This window comes from Rhinolophus sinicus, linkage group LG03, assembly GCF_036562045.2.
Source record: "Rhinolophus sinicus isolate RSC01 linkage group LG03, ASM3656204v1, whole genome shotgun sequence".
Classification (NCBI taxonomy): domain Eukaryota; kingdom Metazoa; phylum Chordata; class Mammalia; order Chiroptera; family Rhinolophidae; genus Rhinolophus; species Rhinolophus sinicus.
Genome location: NC_133753.1, coordinates 162534081 through 162550949, shown reverse-complemented (window position 1 = coordinate 162550949; position 16869 = coordinate 162534081). Strand labels below are relative to the sequence as shown.

Below are 16869 nucleotides of genomic sequence, written 5' to 3'. Positions count from 1 at the left end.
CTTTTCAAAAATTTTCTGGCTTGGGATTCTCTGGACTCCTAGACTATTTCCTCTTACCCCTCTACATTCTCTTCTGCTGGAATTCAAATGAGATGTATGTTGCCATTTTGCTGGAAAAGGAAATCTTGCCATATTTTAAGTACACATTGTTATCCATAAAATACAGCATGGGTTAGATATCCATCATTTATTCTATAGTAATCATTTTTATTCATAGTAGAGCTTTCAACAATTTTTTATATTAGGTGTGATTGTTCTTCTATCTTTAGACTGAATTACTGGTACAACAATACTGGAAAAACCATTTGATGTATCTAACTGCCTATAAAGTATAACATGTACCTATGTTTCTTCTAATAAAGAACTCAGACCTGAAAACAGTTAAAAAAGTTATTTAACTCACTTTTCTTCATGCTTCAATACAAATGGCTGTGAACCTTCTTGACATTTATTCTGTTAGGATACCTGCCTAAACTTATATCTTTAAGATGGGAGAACATAAATATTTTGCTTCTGAGAATAAAGGGGACAGGAAAAAACAAAATAAAATAATACAAATTAAAACAAAAAAAACCTCTGCTTTACTTGACCTTCTAAAAGTGAATGCAACACCCTGCGAGACAGCAAGTCAATCACACATGTTAGATGGAATGGGATCATCAAACATACTGCAATTCTTTGATGCTGTGAAATCTGTCCAAGTGGGAAAGTCCCACTAAAGACATTTAGTCTGAACTTCAACCCAGACAGGACTCCTACAACTCTTCATAATTAATAGTTTGCCTCTTTCGGATTTCTTCTTCCATTGTTGTGTAAGTCTGTTCCACTTTGGATGAATGTAGTTTTAAAACCTTGATCTAATATTAAGCTAATGATAATTAGCTTGTACTGACCTAATACCATTCTTCAAAAGCTCTTTTTAACCATTAAACTATGGTCTGTGTCTATGAGTTTTTGTTTCTTCATTTGTTTGTCTTGTTCTTTTGTTGTTTTCAGTTTTATATACCACATATTAGTGAAATCATATGGTTCTTAACTTTTTGTTTGACTAATGTATTACATATTTGTACACCTGAAATCTATGTAACTTTACTAACAATTGGCATCCCAATAAAAGTTAATTTAAAAAAAGGGCTCTTTATAAATCCTCAAAAATCGATTTCACTCTGGACACAGCAAATGAAAACAAAATGTGGCTGAGGGATTTTATTATAGAGGTGGCAACAAACACAAGAGTAGTTAATATCCTTAACCATTTATGTAAAAACCAACCAACCAACCAACCAACAATCAAACAAAAATAAACTTACAAATAGTGAACAACAGCTAAACATGAACAATTATGGCTTGGGCTGTCCCTTTTCCCTAACAGCGAGTAGCAAGTGAGTGAGTTAGAACGTATGAACTTCCATTTAGGGTACTAAAACACCCACCAAGCAGATGGCTTTAATATAGCTTCCAGAATACTAGTACTAATAATTCGCAAAACTGTCTTTCCTTCAAACGCAGGGTAAAAAATAATAATAGCTAATATTTGTTGAGTGTCTAGTATTTGTAAAGAATAGTGCTGAGTACTTTCCTGGCATTATCTCCTTTATTTTTAATAGCAACTCTATGAGGACTACTATTATTCCCATTTTACAGATAAACCTCAAGGTCTTAACTGTCAACTCTGTGCTGGCAGTTCCCAGGTAAGGTCCTGTCCTTCCACTAGAATTCCTGTCCTGAGAACTGAAGGCCTATAGGGCATTTCTACTTAGATACACACCTCAATTTCATGACGCATAATTTAATGCCATATCTTCTACCCCACACCCTCAAATTGGTTTATATTCCTGATTTTCCACCCAGCATCCTTTCTATTCTGTGAGTTTTGAAATTCATACTTTCCTCTGTCTGCAGTCCCTCCCTCAAAAGTGTTACATACCCTGTCACCTTTCCCATACAAGCTTTCTCTTACCCATTCCTTTCTTTCTCATTCTATTTCAGTCCCTCATCACTTACATGCCTAATGCCTAATTCCCTAACAGATTCTTCTTGCTTTCAGTATTTCCCTTCAGTATGATCCGTCCATCACACCCCCACTAGATTTATCTTTCTAAAATTGTTTTGCTATTATTTTCCTTGTAGTATTTTCTTTATAATAAAATGCAAGGTTCTTCAGGACATATAGGGTAATGGGCAAATGGTTTAGTCTGGCATTTAAGGCATTCTTCAGTGTTATCCCAATCTACAATTCTCACACTTGCCTCTGTTCCTATAATCAGATTTCTGTTCCTGGCAGGCTCATTCACCCACTACTCACACACTCCCACAAACACACAATAAAGCTAAATCCATAAGACAGTCCCATCCTACTCTGCTTTGTCTAGCCCCTAGGATGTCATCTCTTCCCTCAATAGCAACCTATATGAAGCCTCTCTATGTTCAAGGTCCAACCTAAGTAACACTTTTTTGGGATGCTTCCCAATTACTCTGGTTGTTACTGTTGAATACACTCTGAACACATCTACAGGACCACAACACAATTAATTATTGTATAAGTCATTAATACACAACAGGCTTACTTATATGGCAGCTATATTTTCAGTACATATATCTACATGCTCTTATGTCTGTCTGTCCGTCCGTCCGTCCATCCATCCATCCATCTACCTATCTATGTGTTTGAATAAAAACACACATATAAAAACATCTCGTCTTGTCTATCAAAACCTTTGGAGCAGAAATACGTGTTCTAAAATAACCAGACAAAACCAAAAATCCCTTAGTGAAAGCCTAAATACTGGACTGTGGTTATCTGAAGCACAAAACAACAACAAAAAACCTCCTAATGATAGATTTCTTACATGAAAATGGTACTTGGTCTGGAAAATGGTCAAGGACCAAATAAATACAAATAATAAAGAAATACCAGACTAAAAATTTCATTCAAAAGTGATGATGTCAATAAAAGACTGAAATCAGGGTCATGTCTAGTGACAAAACAATTTTATTTGCCACAAGATAAAAGCCTTGACAAAAGTAACACGGGACTATTTTGTTCTAGGTCACTTTACCTTTCCCGTGCCTTCTTACTCATCTATAAAAGGAAGTAGGTGAATAGGTTGATCTCACAATTTTCTTTCATCTCTAAGGACTTTTGGGATTAAAACCAAAAAAACCAACTTTTATTAAGCATAAAAAAATTTGATTTCTCTGAAAAGTGGGTGACAGCAAGTGCAAAATGGAATGGGATCAATCACCTACTCAGTGACTCATTTTTAGCTCTTATACAGCTACACTGCTAGGGAATTTCTTCTCCCTCTGGCTATGGCTAGTGTCAGACCCATGACTGAGATCAACCACATCATTTATTGGAACTAGGTTCAAGGTCATTTCATCTATTCCTCTTTCTCAGATGGACTGTCATTTTAAATCTGTACACGGGTAACAGGGTTTACTTTTGGTTCTTGTTCTTACTTTACCCACGAAGAGACACCTAGTAAACTTGATATTGTTCTTTGACACTTGGCTAATAATCACAACCTCAATCTTACACAGAATTACAAAAATCATTTGGAGGGGTCTTGAAGGTCATCCAGGTAAGCAATGCACCAATTTTTAGATAAAGTGGAATGAAGAGCTACATGAGACCCTCACAACCCTAGTACATTTCTTTTTGTGTCCATCTTCATATATATTCTTTCAAAGTAATCATAATTAAACAGTCCATGAGAGTGTAAATAAAAATATGCTACCATAGAGTGCTAGGTAACCGAGCTAAAACTAAAGTAAACAAACTCAGTGGGCCATCACATATGCAAGCTAGTGAGGTCCCATAAATCACCATGACTGGGTATCAGGATTTCAAAGGCACGCTCTGTGAGCTCTGTCGTCCAGGCCTGTTGATTCAAGCTCCAGTTGCATTGGGTTACCTATATGGCACTATATAAAGTTCACCTTTTAAGTTTAAATATAGTTCCAATACCCATCGCTAATAAATAAAGGCCACAGTACCTATTATGTATGTACACCACGCTATGCACTTGACATAAGTTTTCATTTAATTCTCATAACAATCATTTGAGATAGATTTTGTTAGTTCTGAATTACAGAGAAAACAGAGGCTCAGAGAAGTTGAGGCAATTTAATTATCCAAGGTCACAACTCTAGTGTGGAATGGATTTAGATCCAGAGGAGCAATTGTTAAGCTCATTGGAATTTAGAAGATTTAAAGGAGAATCAAGATAAAGGTTCACATTTGCCTGCCATTTGCTATTCTGTTCCACTTTGAATCAACTCATACTTACTTTGACAGTCTCTCTTCACCCAGAACTTAAACCTTGCTGCCCCATGTTCTCACTCCCGGGCAATAGGTCCCTTAGGGGACGGCCCAGCAGTTGGATATGACAACCCACCCATGCTGCTACTGGGCCATGACTCAAGGAGGCAACAGGTGAAGGAGGTGATGCCAGCTATTGGTGCTAAAAAAGACTTGAGACTCATGAAATATACTCTGTCTATAAATCTCCTCTCTCCAGTCAGATATCCCCACCTCCCTCATCCCCACAGCTGACTGTCCTCCCTTAAATATTCGCACCTTCACACTGACCAGGGGATTTCTTTTTTTCTTCAAGGCTGTCCCAGAGGTTCATTCCAACCAGATATCACCATATGACCCCTGAAGTAGAAAGGGGGCGGGACCACAAACTGGTCAGTTTGCCTCCAGCCAAGGACAGCCCTGATTCTAGGTCAGCCCAGTCAGACAGGCTGCCTTCACCACACCTCCCTTTCCTTATCTCACTGTCTAATATGTCTTTCTCTCTACCTTTCTTTCCTTCAATCTTCATTTCTCCTATCCACAGACCTCCATGGCAATTCCATAGTCATAGGCCTTTTGAAAAATTCTGACACCTGCTTACACCTTCCCTGAATTTATCCTATGCCTTTCCTATCTGCCTCAGCCCTCCCCACTATCAATCAAGCTTTATCCCATCTAATTCTACCCACCGACCCTCAAATCCCGTCAACTTGGAATCTCAGCTCTGTTTTAGTCCATCCGTCTTCTCATCCCACTGACCCCATTACTCCTTAGTTTAAATCTATACCCTGTTAACTACCTGCCTGTTAAGTTGATTCCCAACCTAACATGCTGTCTCACCATCACACTCTTCCTAGGAGCTAGGAGATAGGTCCTTTCTACTTCCATCCCAAAGAGACACAGAGAACGAGGAAGGTAGAATAAGCTGCAACAGAGGACTCCCCTTGAGGAATTATATTTTGCTGAAATTGCTCTTCCAAGTTTGGAATCTAGTGCTCATTGAATAAATTAAAAATGTATTAGGCCATATTTTGAAAATTCAGACTGAGAACACACTCTGTTTTTCTATCTCCTGTCCTCCTTCCAGATGCTGCATTCAGAAAAATAATTATCTCTACAGGATTTAGGAAGCATATGGCTCTTGGACAAGTTTAACTGAGCATCAGTTTTTCACCTTTAAAAATGGGACAAAGTATTTTGGCACGTAGTGTACTGTTTCTGGGACCAAGTTGGAAATTGAAGGTTTGAGGTATGGGAAAGCATGCGGATCATGCCTTACATTAAAAAGTAAGATACATCCTGGTGCTTCCTGATCCGTTGTCAAAGATTGATTATACGTACCACACGGATAATATTAACATACTTGAAAATAACGCTAAGGCAACACGTAATTTTTCCACTGAATTCTGCTTTTGAGAAAACAAGTTCCTTTCATATTGAGACTGATTATATAGCCTGTAATCATTCAAGTTTTTGTCTTTTTTGTCTCTTATACTAAGTACCCTTTTGTCATTTTATTACTTGTTAACATTATATATAAAAACTTGTTAACATTATATATAAAAATTTAGGCCAAAGAGTATCTTCCTGTAATCTAATCTTTCCTGGTATATATTAACCAAATGATTATATTTCTAGTAAAACATCCTTTTGGTTTCTTGAAACCCAACTATCACTTACCCCTTGCGGAGATCTAAGATACCATACTGAAAACATAAGATTAAGAAAACAAACAACAGAAAATCAAAATTTATACCAAAGATGATAATTAGTTTCATTGTCATCAGAGCCTATTGCTGAAACTGACTTGAAATATTTAAAATAAAAAAAATAGAAGAGGATCAGTGTTTACTAAAAAAAGGCAAAGGGCAAGTTAGCAAATATCCACTTGGCACCTAAATCTATAAATGACTGAGTAAATCTCAGAAACACACAAAACATTCAAGACTTTAGTTCTCCTAAATTTATCTTAATTTCCATGCACTCTTTTAGTATAATTATAACTTTTTTCATCCTTCAGTCTTTAAACTCTTTTGTGAAATAAGGCTTCCTTGTAAATAATGAAATGATACCTATATATATATATTTAAAGCACCCACAAAAGCATTCTCTCTCTTTATTAAAAACAGTTAAGCCTTTCTAAATTTGAAATTTATTCTCTTCCTAAATATTTGTGACAATGCCCATCACTATTAAAGTTGCAGTTATTTTTTAATTTTTGGGGGGAGGGAAGTTGAAAAAAACAACAAACTAGGAAATATAAAACAGAACCTTTCTTGGTCAAAGAATGCATTCTTTTTCTAAAACTTGAACTTGATGAAAAAGCATAAATAACAGAAAGTCACCTCACTAAAAAATGCTCTTTTCTTTGTAATTCTGTATAATTCAGTATAATTTATAATTCTTTAAATAGACATGCACTAATTTGATTTTTGTATAATTAAAAAAATAATAATTTTCCACTGTAATGAAATGTCTGTTCTTGCTTCCTACCATTAGGCTTAGAATGATCAGGTAGAACTAAAGGAGAGTAACAAAAGGAAAACATTTTGATATACCCTTTCAAAATATTTTGCGAAGTATTAGTGAAGATGTCTTTATTCCCATTTAGATCTAAAACGGAAACAAAGCAACCAAAACACTGCTATACCAACAACAGAAATCAACCAGTCATATTCTGAAAGAAGACGACAGATATCAGCCTGCACTTACTCCAGGATGGCAGCGTCATCTTGGCCTGGTTGCTATGGACACATCCCTGTCAGGCCTGTGCTTTCTACTTTCCAGGCCTGTTTATGACAGGCTGAGGTGTTTCCTATTATGGTGCCTATGTTTGCACAGCACACTCCTTGCCAGTAATAAAAACCAGAGGCTGCCACTATAGCGATTACAGTGCTACAGACCACAGATGCTGACGGGAACCCAAGCATGCCTTGGGTAAAGATGCACAGAATACTCCCTAACACGCAAATGCCAACAAACATATCCTTTCTTCCCAGGCTAGCAGGGCAAGTATTCAGATACGTCATTTTCAGTTGGAACAAACCTATAATAAGAATGTTATTGCTGAATAGGTACAGAGGAGAGGGAACAGTTTAAGGCCATCAACATGACCTGTATGGTTTTTGTCTTTGTACTACAAACAATTTTAAGTTAAATAAAACTAGACTAATCTGAGCATAAACTTTTTGACAGATGAGTTTCTATAAGCAAAAATGAGATTCTTAAATGGGAAATGATCAGGATTCTTACCAGCAAAAGAAAAGCACCTTTCTTGCAAGGCATTAACTATATTGGAGACTCTAAGTCTACCAACCCAAGGTGACAAACGGCATTTACATTAATGGACATCATGCCTACGGTACTTATTTATGTGACAAAATACAAAATGATACATTGACACTCACTAGTTTGGGGCTATCAACCACGTAGAAGGCTTCATCAATACTTCCAGTGCATGGTAGAAAATTCGCTGTTTATGTATTTGAACAGTTATTGAATCCATCTGCTTATTAGAAACATGGTTTGTATTCCATTTACACAAAGAAAAAAAGTGCCTCTCCTACCCACGATTTACAAATATGAGTTGAGCTAAAGGCTACATAGATGGCCCAAAATGATTCAGAGACACTCTAGAAGGTAAACTAAGTAAGTAGTCAGGAGATTTCTAACTACATAGGTGAACCTGAACAAATTTCAGGCCTCATTTTCTAACTCGGACTGGATGAGTCAGACAAGTGATCCTCTGTTAGCTCTCACGCATAAGGCTTGAATCTGAGATGAATAATGGATAACAATTACAACGATGCTTTGAAATATTGATCATGCTAAATACTTACCAAAACTACCAAAGAACTAAGTGGTAGGCGGGAAGAGATATTTCATTTTATTAATTTATATTACTTCCACTCAAATGACATTAGACAGAAAAATTAGGATACATTTCTTCAATTCTTTAACCAAATATTCTGTAACTCTGTTGTAAAAGGTCTGACAAACAGTAAAACTGAAAGCATTACCCATAGAGGAAGAACTTTGATCTTCTAAGCCCTCTTAAGTAAAAATAAACTTAGTTCCTAGGATTGATCAGTCATGATTCCTACAGCACTAAGAGCAGAAACATTTAGAGCTGCATTTCAAGGATCACCACAATTCCATTCACACAATTCATCCAATATTTATTGAGCACCTACTCTACAAGGCCATGTATCTAATGTTATGGAGGCTGGAGAAATAAGACTCATGAGCTAATGTACAATGTAATAAGAATAAGACAAAGAAATAAATATTGTACTAAGAGTTAAAAGAACTATAAATAAAGTCCTGTGGAAGGTCAAAGGACAAAGACATTACACCAAATAAGGAGAGGCCGGGGTGGGAGATTTGGGAGAGAACAGAACAGAAAAATCTTTATAGAGGAGGGAAAATTCCAGTTAGGTCCTAAAGGGTGGTTAAGATTTGTTTAATAAACTTTTATTTTAGAGTTACAAAAAATTTGTGAGGTACAAAAAGTTCCCACGTGCCCCACACCCAGCTTCCTCTGTTATTTGTATCTTTCATTTTCAGGGCACATTTGTCACCATTATTGAACCAATATTGATACATTATTATTAATTAAAGCTTATACTTTATTCAGATTTCCTTATTTTTCACCTAACATTCTTTATCTGTCTCAGGATCCCATCCAGAATACTTCATTACATTTAGTTGTCATGTCTCCTTAGGCTCCTTTTGGCTGTGACGGTTTCTCAGATTTTCCTTGTTTTTGATGACTTGGACAGTTTTGAGGAGTACTGGGCAGATATTTTGTAGAATATCCCTCAACTAGGAATTATCTGATGTTTTTGTTATGATAAGAGTGGGGTTATATGTTTTGGGTAGGAAGACCATAGATGTCAAATACTGTTTTCATCAGATCATATCAAGGGTACATGACTACATGACTTACCACTGTTGATGTTACATTGATTACCTGGCTGAGACAGTGTGCGTTTGTCAGGTTTCCCCACTGGAGAGGTGCTCTATTTCCTTATTGTGCTTTTTGGAAGTTAATATGCACAGCCCACACCTAAGGAGTGGGTAGTTTTATGCCTTCCCTCCTTGAAGGTGGAGTATCTGCATAAATTATTTGGAATTCTTCTGCACAAATTTGTCTGTTCTCCCCCATTTAATTATTTATTCAATAAAGTATTTATTTACATAAGCATGAACTCCTGGATATTTATTTTATACTTTGGGTTATAATTCATTTGAGCACACAATATATGCCATGCATCAAACTGAGGTTTGCATATATTATATCTAATGCTCTGAACAACCTTTCGATTTTATTTTCCCCGTTTATTATCCCCATTTATAAAGGAAGAAACTGAAATTCAGAGAAGTGAGGCACATTGCCCAAAATATTAGGTAGGAAGCAGCAGGGCTGGAATATGAAACCAAGTTCACCTGACAAAAAAACATCTACGTTCTTTCCACTCTACAAAGCTGCCGCAGGCATCACTGGTGTCCATGCCAGACCAGGGAGTAAATACCATTCATGCTCATCAAAGTACACCATGAATAGCAAAACAATAACAAAAAGCCCAGAATAGTAAACACTAACAAAGAAAAATACTTTAGTAAAGATAAAGTATTCTCTAAGTGTAAAGGACAACAAACTATTATCACTGAAATTGGTAATCCAATTTAACTAATTTCCTAATGAACACAGCAGAGTTGTTTGTGGTTTAAGCTCACCCCCTGTATCCCTGCTATAGTGAATAAAAGAAAATGCCTTCATAGTAATAAAATGTCTTATAAAATTACTGCGAATATTAAAATAAAGGGCTACCCATCTCTTTGTTTCTTAGAAAGATCTCAGACTCATAGTGCCAATTAAATGACCACAACAAGTAGCCAGGTACAGCACCAGAGCCCTGGCAGGGCCATGCCATCACTAAACAAGCCCCAGCTATTTGCAGTTTGAAAGGGGTGGTCTCTTTCTGAAAAGGAGAAGATCAGATTCTACATATTTTATGGATTAACTGAAAATCATGACATTTACAGCATTTCACACCCACCATGTATGTGGTGTATCTTAAGTAATAGCTACAATCTATGTGACTATCAGAAATCTTAAATTGAACAAACGCATTATCTATAATCCTTGCTATTTGGGAAAGAAAAGTTTGTTTAATCCATCCACAACATCGGGAAAAGTATTATATGTTGGCCAAGGCTTGTGTTTTGAAATTAAAAAAATAAAAACAGACAGTTCATAATGTTCTGAGAAAGAAGTTATCAATATCCTATAATTCAATTAAAATGTATTAACTGAAAGCAATTTCTCTGGTATTAACTAATTTATTGAATCACAAAAATTAGAAATTTTTGATAACTAAATGTTAGGGATATTTAAGTTTACTACCACTAAATATTGATACAGGCACTGAGTTGAAGATAATAGAGACAAATTAAAATTTATTTTAATCCTTAGTGTTTTATTAAAGTTAAGGCTTTACTATTCAATGAAACATAAAAATTTCTGTTAAAAGGGGTTTCCTCTTTCTATTATTACTTAAAATAAAAGCAAATATTTTTTTCTAACATTGATAATAAAAACAAGCATTCCCAATCCTTCATAGTCATTATGGCACTATATGTAAACTACATAAATCTTTGCCAAATCTTCATTAAGTGGATGAAAAAGCAGATAGCAAACTCAAAACATCAGTAAGTTGAGTTTCTGTAGTTATAGAAGAGATCTTTTAAAATTTAAAGTTTTTCTTCAGGCATGTTGATCAATTTTTAACAATTCTTTTATGACTATGTCAATACATTTTAATATTTTAATGTAGAAAATGACTGTTACTATTTGTTCTCCATAAAATTAAAAATTAAAAAGCCTCTTCCAACTAACTTCAGCTTCCTTCTTAGCAAAAGTTAAACACTTACTTCTGTTCTGAGAGTTATACTCGTGTAATGCTGAAATATTTTAAGATTTAGCCACTTCTATGAATGAGCATTCTATATTCATTCCAGTACCCTTCTTGCCCAGAAGAAAATGTATCAACAGTCACAGAAAGCTCTAGTATATGTTATGTATGCACTGACTATTAAAAAGCAGCAGGGGGAGCAGACAATGAAAACACTAAGAAAAAGCACCCCAGAAAAGCAATTTAATTTATAGGCAACAGAAACATGATAGAGCTATTTCGGGGGGGCGGGGGGGGGAAGGAGGAAGAAACAAACAAAATAAATTCCGTAAAGAAGTAATGATAACATTTGCAAAGCTGGCCTACACACATCTGGAATGAACTAAAGAAAAACCTTAAAAAGTCTTTTAGAAGGATGCTTGAATCCTAACGTCAAGACAGACTTTCAGCTTGAAGCACGGTAGTTTTCCAGCAATGCTAAGCCAAGGAACTGCCCCAAAATTAAAAAGGAGAAACCAAATACATTTTTATAGTGGTATATTTTGAGGGGAAATCAAAATGATTTTGTTTTCTCCTTCAAACATTACTGCACTTACCCTGAAGGCCTGCTGACACAGGTATTATTAGGTCACAAGTAGATAAAGTTATAGGGTTCCATATCATAATCCTTGAAAACCAGGAGGTTTGGGCTCCTGGCCTGCCCTCCCTGAATCCTCAATTGACTTCCCATGAGAGAAGGTAACCAAAAACACTGTGAAACTACTCTGCATTAAAAACATCTAAAAGGTATTTTAACTTTGCAAAATCTGTATAGACGGATGGACATGTGCTCACCAATCTCACATTGTGCTTTACATGTCCTAAAAATTAGTAAGGGCTGTGTTTTCCGTTTCAGAGTAAGACAAAAAGTATTTGGCTCTTCTGTCTGGAATTCTGTAACTGGAATTTAAGAAAAGACTAAAATTCTCATTAGAACTTCAAAATGTTTATGACTATATTATACCAAAAAGTGTAAATATAGGATTTTTTTATATAAAAATGTGCATTAAAGATACTTATTTAATAATAGTGTTACTAAAATCCATGAAACTTAAAATGTCAAGCATAAATTACAACTGAATAGTAAAACACAACAACAACAAAAACATATTTTTAGCCAAGTAAGAAACCAATGAAGTTTGACCTAAATCTCAAATAATAATACCAATAACAGGTACAGTGCCTACTATATTGTCAGACACTATTTATTAGCTACTTGTTTTATACATACTCTTTCAAACTCCTACATTGACCTTTCAAAATGGATATTATTGTGTCTATCTTATGCTAAGGAAATTAAAGCTTAAAATGTTTGTCATTTCTCTAACTTAACTCAGTTAGCGAGAACAAAATCATGATTCAACTTCCAGGTCTGTCTGCCTCCAAAGGCTTTGAGACCTCACCAAAACCTCCCTCAACCTCAATGAGGTTCCACGGGAAATCTGTACAAATCTCAGGCAGATTAATGTGCTTATGAGGGTGAATGCTGTAGATTTAAACACTCAAATTAAATGCCATCTGGAGCCTCTTACCCTACTTGGTACAAGCATCCGACATGTATTACAGCCAACTCTGGCCTTGGCCAAGAATTCAATAATTTTCCAGTCTCAATACCATCAATAAGCATTATGCACATTACAGTACCAATCAGGAAATATAGCTAGAAGCTTCTAAAGCATCTTTTAAAAACTGCTAATAATTTAGATTCTTTTCATTAAGATTTTTTAAAACATGAAGAATCTGTTAACCCAATTTGTTAAATGGGTTTAAGAAATCAATTTCCTGCTTCCTAACACCCAAAGCTATCTCCATAATAATCACTAATAATTACTATAAAAATATAGTGATTATAGCGATATAGTGATTATATAGTTTTCTATATTATCACTTATAAATCCTGATCTCTTACTAGTATTTTAATTGTTATTTTAATCTAGTAAATTAAAAAAAAAAAAACTCAAGAGGGAAGAAAACAGAAAAATGTCATGACTTTTCAAAGGAAAAAGCAAATAACTTGAAAACATTGAAAAAGTAACTATAAAAAGAACGGATGGTAATAAAACAAATAACCAAAAAGGGTATGTTTCAGACTTATTCATTCATGCTCAAGAGATACGAAACAACCTAGTGGACATGTGATGTAAGCTGTCACAATTCCAGTTTAGACTTAGGTTCACTCACTGGACCTTCAGATCAGCTGCTGCAACTCAGTTTACAGCTCATGTGGATGTGACTTATTCCATGCCCTTGTTATCAAGCAGAAGGGTCACTTTACAACCTTTACCAAGAGCTTTTTTTTTCTTTTTCCTTTTATGCTAATCCTTTTTCATCTATAAAAAGTCACATGAGCTTAGCACTCAGAAATGCATGGGTTAAAACAAAAGAAATGAATGGCTTAGACATTAAAAGTTTAAGCAACAGCTTCAGTGGAGTTAAATTTTTTTAATGTTAAAAATAAGTGTCCTGTCAGTAATCTTTCAACCACAAGACATAAAAACACTGCTAGAATGACTACATTCTGAAAAAGTCTTTTCTCACTTAACCCAGATTTCACTTCAACCAAATAAAACCACCACCCATACTAAACCTGTGAATTAACTCCAAGTCTAATTTAGGGGACTTCACAATGAAGATTCAGAAAAACAAAACAAAAAACAAACAAACAGAAAAACCCGTCTTTAAAAGAAAGGAATCATTTTGAGCAATTATTGTGACCAGCTGAAGTTTTACATTTTATTTTAAAATGCAGATAAATTACTTTACTCGACAGTTGTCATTTATAATACAATATTAGATTTCATTTTAATTTTTAAATTAAAAGACAGATCTCGTCATTAAAAATATGGACTTGAGGGGAAAGTGCAGCTGCTCAGGTTCATATGGCCGAAAAAGTATAGTCACATCATCGTGAAAACATAAGCAAATGCTTGCACATCTCATTAAGTGCCTTCAGATTCTGCTCTTCCTTTTACTACACAGAATTACCCAGGGAAGAGGATTAAGAACTGAGGCCCCCTACAGAATGGTCCCATTCAGCATGTAGGACACTGGAGATACGTCTAAAGATCTACCGCTATTATGAATCAAATTATGAAAGAATGATTTGTATTTTATAAAATTAATCAATTAAATAAGAATTTGTTAGACAGATAAGAACAATGGTACCTAATGCCACAGCAGGGAGTAGGAGAGCAGTAATCAATCATTGTAATGAAGATCTATACCAAATTTAGAAATGAGGCCCAAATGACAAAAAAAACAAAACAAAACAAAACAAAAAAAAACAGAAAGAAAAAAGTTCATATTTAATCACCGGTGTGCATATGGGTAGGTCAGTGTACTTACGGGTAGGTTAGTGTCAGCAGACAACGACTGGAAAGTCTCTTTTATTTTATTTGAAGGTGACATTTCACTTAAAAACAATACCGTTTATACAAGCACTGTTAACAAATACGAGAAGTGGCTGACATGCTATGATAATTTTTAAAACTGGGTGGAAAAAACCAAGTAAGATAAAAGTACAGTAAGCAAAGGGGGGAAAAAAAGCACCACACATTGAAAAATAGGTGCACATAAACAGTAAAATGTATTACCTTCCTGACTTTGTAAATAGGTAGCCAAAAATTAAATGTCTTTAAGAGGCAACTGTTACTAGTCACACAAAGTTACCAGTCCTTACTGGCTGAATCCCTCAGCCATTTGCATCCAGCCTGTGCATGCCTCCTTTTCCTATTCCCTCAGCCAATAGTCATAAAATGCATACATAACCCCAATTATTTCCGTACACAACTAGAGACAAAAAATAGGAATTCCAAAAAATACACCAGAACAGACAACACTCTACCTTGCTGTAAGATTGTGTCAGGCTGAAGGTTACTTCTCAGCCCCCCAAACTCCATTAACCACCAAGACCAGCACTTTGGGACAAATGTCCCATTGAAGCATCACTGTAACTAAATGACTTTAGAAAACTGGACTTTTTCTCCAAGATTCAAAGAAACAAAGGTAAACATTACAATGAATTTTCTAACTTGGCTGATGTTCCCTGTGGCCAAGTAAAAATATAAAGGCTGAGTTTTTACAGGGTACCCTGACACCTAGATAAATGGGGTTAAGGTTCCAAGTTCAGTTTAAGGGCTATACGTGGTGTCATCCAAGAGATTGCATTGACCTCCAGCAACTCTTATTTCCAACTGGGAATCCCAAGAATAGCCTTAAACACGCGATGCCAATGGAACCGACTGGGTTTCTGCTGCAAGGGCACAGTGTCACTTACGAGTCTCCCACCCCCTCATAGAAGACACGCACTCTATCCTGGGGGTACTGCAATCAAACTATGCCAAAGTTGCTTTTGCAAAATGTTTACTTTATCTAGAGTGAATGGAAGAGTGAGGAAGACACAGAATCAGAACCTTCCTCAGAGGGAGCAGAACCGCCAATATGCAGTGTGATACATCTCTGTATTTCTCCGGGCCACAGGGACTGGTGGCTTTTGGAGGGTGGGAATCAGCAGTTTGGGGGCCTCAGTGAGAGCAGAGCTGGGGCTTACCTTGTTGGAGGCCATCTCACTGACGGAGTGCCTGGTCTGCAGGGTCTCTAGCTGGTCCAGACACCAGTCCAGCTCCTCCAGGGTCTCGCTGGCCAGTTTCTGGTAGGCCTCCTCTGCGAAGAGATAGGGAAAGGGGCACTGAGTTCTCAAGCGTTTCACGAGGCCGCCAGCGAGTTCAAAGGGGACCATCCTGCCATACCCCGCCATGCTCGGATGCCCGGTGCCCGCACATGAGGGCTGCTCCTTCATATTGCCGAGCCAGGCACCAAGAGGGGGGCCGAGGCTCTGCTCGCGGGGCAGCCGGCCTCGGAAAAGCACGGTTTCTCCAGCTTGGCGTCTCAGTTCAGTGTCCAGGGAGGGCGCGCAAAGTGCAGCAAGCCAACTTTGATACGGAGACAGGGACAAAAAAGCCACGACGCGACTGTGAAACGGTGCTGCGGGCCAAGAGTTCTAGTCCTTGAGGATGGCGAAGGGGGTGGCGCGTGCGCCTCGGTGCCCGCCCCGCGGAGGGAGCGTCTGGTCCATGGTCGGATCTCCCCGGTGGCCAGCCCCAGCCGTGTCCTCCTCGTGCCCGCCCCGCCTGCCAGACTTCGACTCAAAGCGAATGAATCAGCTGCGGCCGGGTGTGCGGCCACCACGTTTCCTGTTTTCTTTCTCAACTCCTCGGGCGGCGGGCGCAGCGCGTCTCCATCGCCGCAGCTTTCCGGGAACACTCCCCCTCACGCCCCTCTCGGCCCTCGGCGCGCCTGGCCCCTCCTCAATGCCTTTATTACAAAAAGATTCCGAATTGTCAAAGCCTGCCCGCCCCCCCACCCCCGCGCCCCGTCTGTCCCCGCAGCCTCTGTCCCGGCCGGTCCGCCGCCTCGCGGTGGCTTCACTCCGCGCACCCAGCACCGCTCGCTTTGAAGCGGAGCCGGACAGGCGCGGGCGCGAGCGAGAGTGACTGTGGGGCTGCGGCTGGTCTGTGCGAGGGGAGCGGCGGAAAACCCGGCGTGGAGCTCTGCCGCCTGCCCGCCGCCCGGGGTCGCGCGGGCCGCGGGGCTCAGGCGGGACCTGGCGCG

General features: G+C 37.7%; 1 protein-coding gene across 10 annotated transcripts in view; it reads right to left on the bottom strand.

The window, feature by feature from the left end:
- PDE4D (phosphodiesterase 4D) overlaps window positions 1-16869 on the bottom strand; it is a 1269731-nt gene that overhangs the window by 34363 nt on the left and 1218499 nt on the right. For 9 of the 10 annotated variants that reach the window (XM_019743390.2, XM_074328918.1, XM_019743396.2 and 6 more), the window contains one exon: window positions 15809-15921. In XM_019743390.2, coding sequence (XP_019598949.2) covers window positions 15809-15921 — 113 coding nt within the window. Of the gene's footprint in view, window positions 1-15808; window positions 15922-16007; window positions 16505-16869 lie in introns of those variants that run through there. The other variant, XM_019743457.2, reaches the window with a different exon arrangement.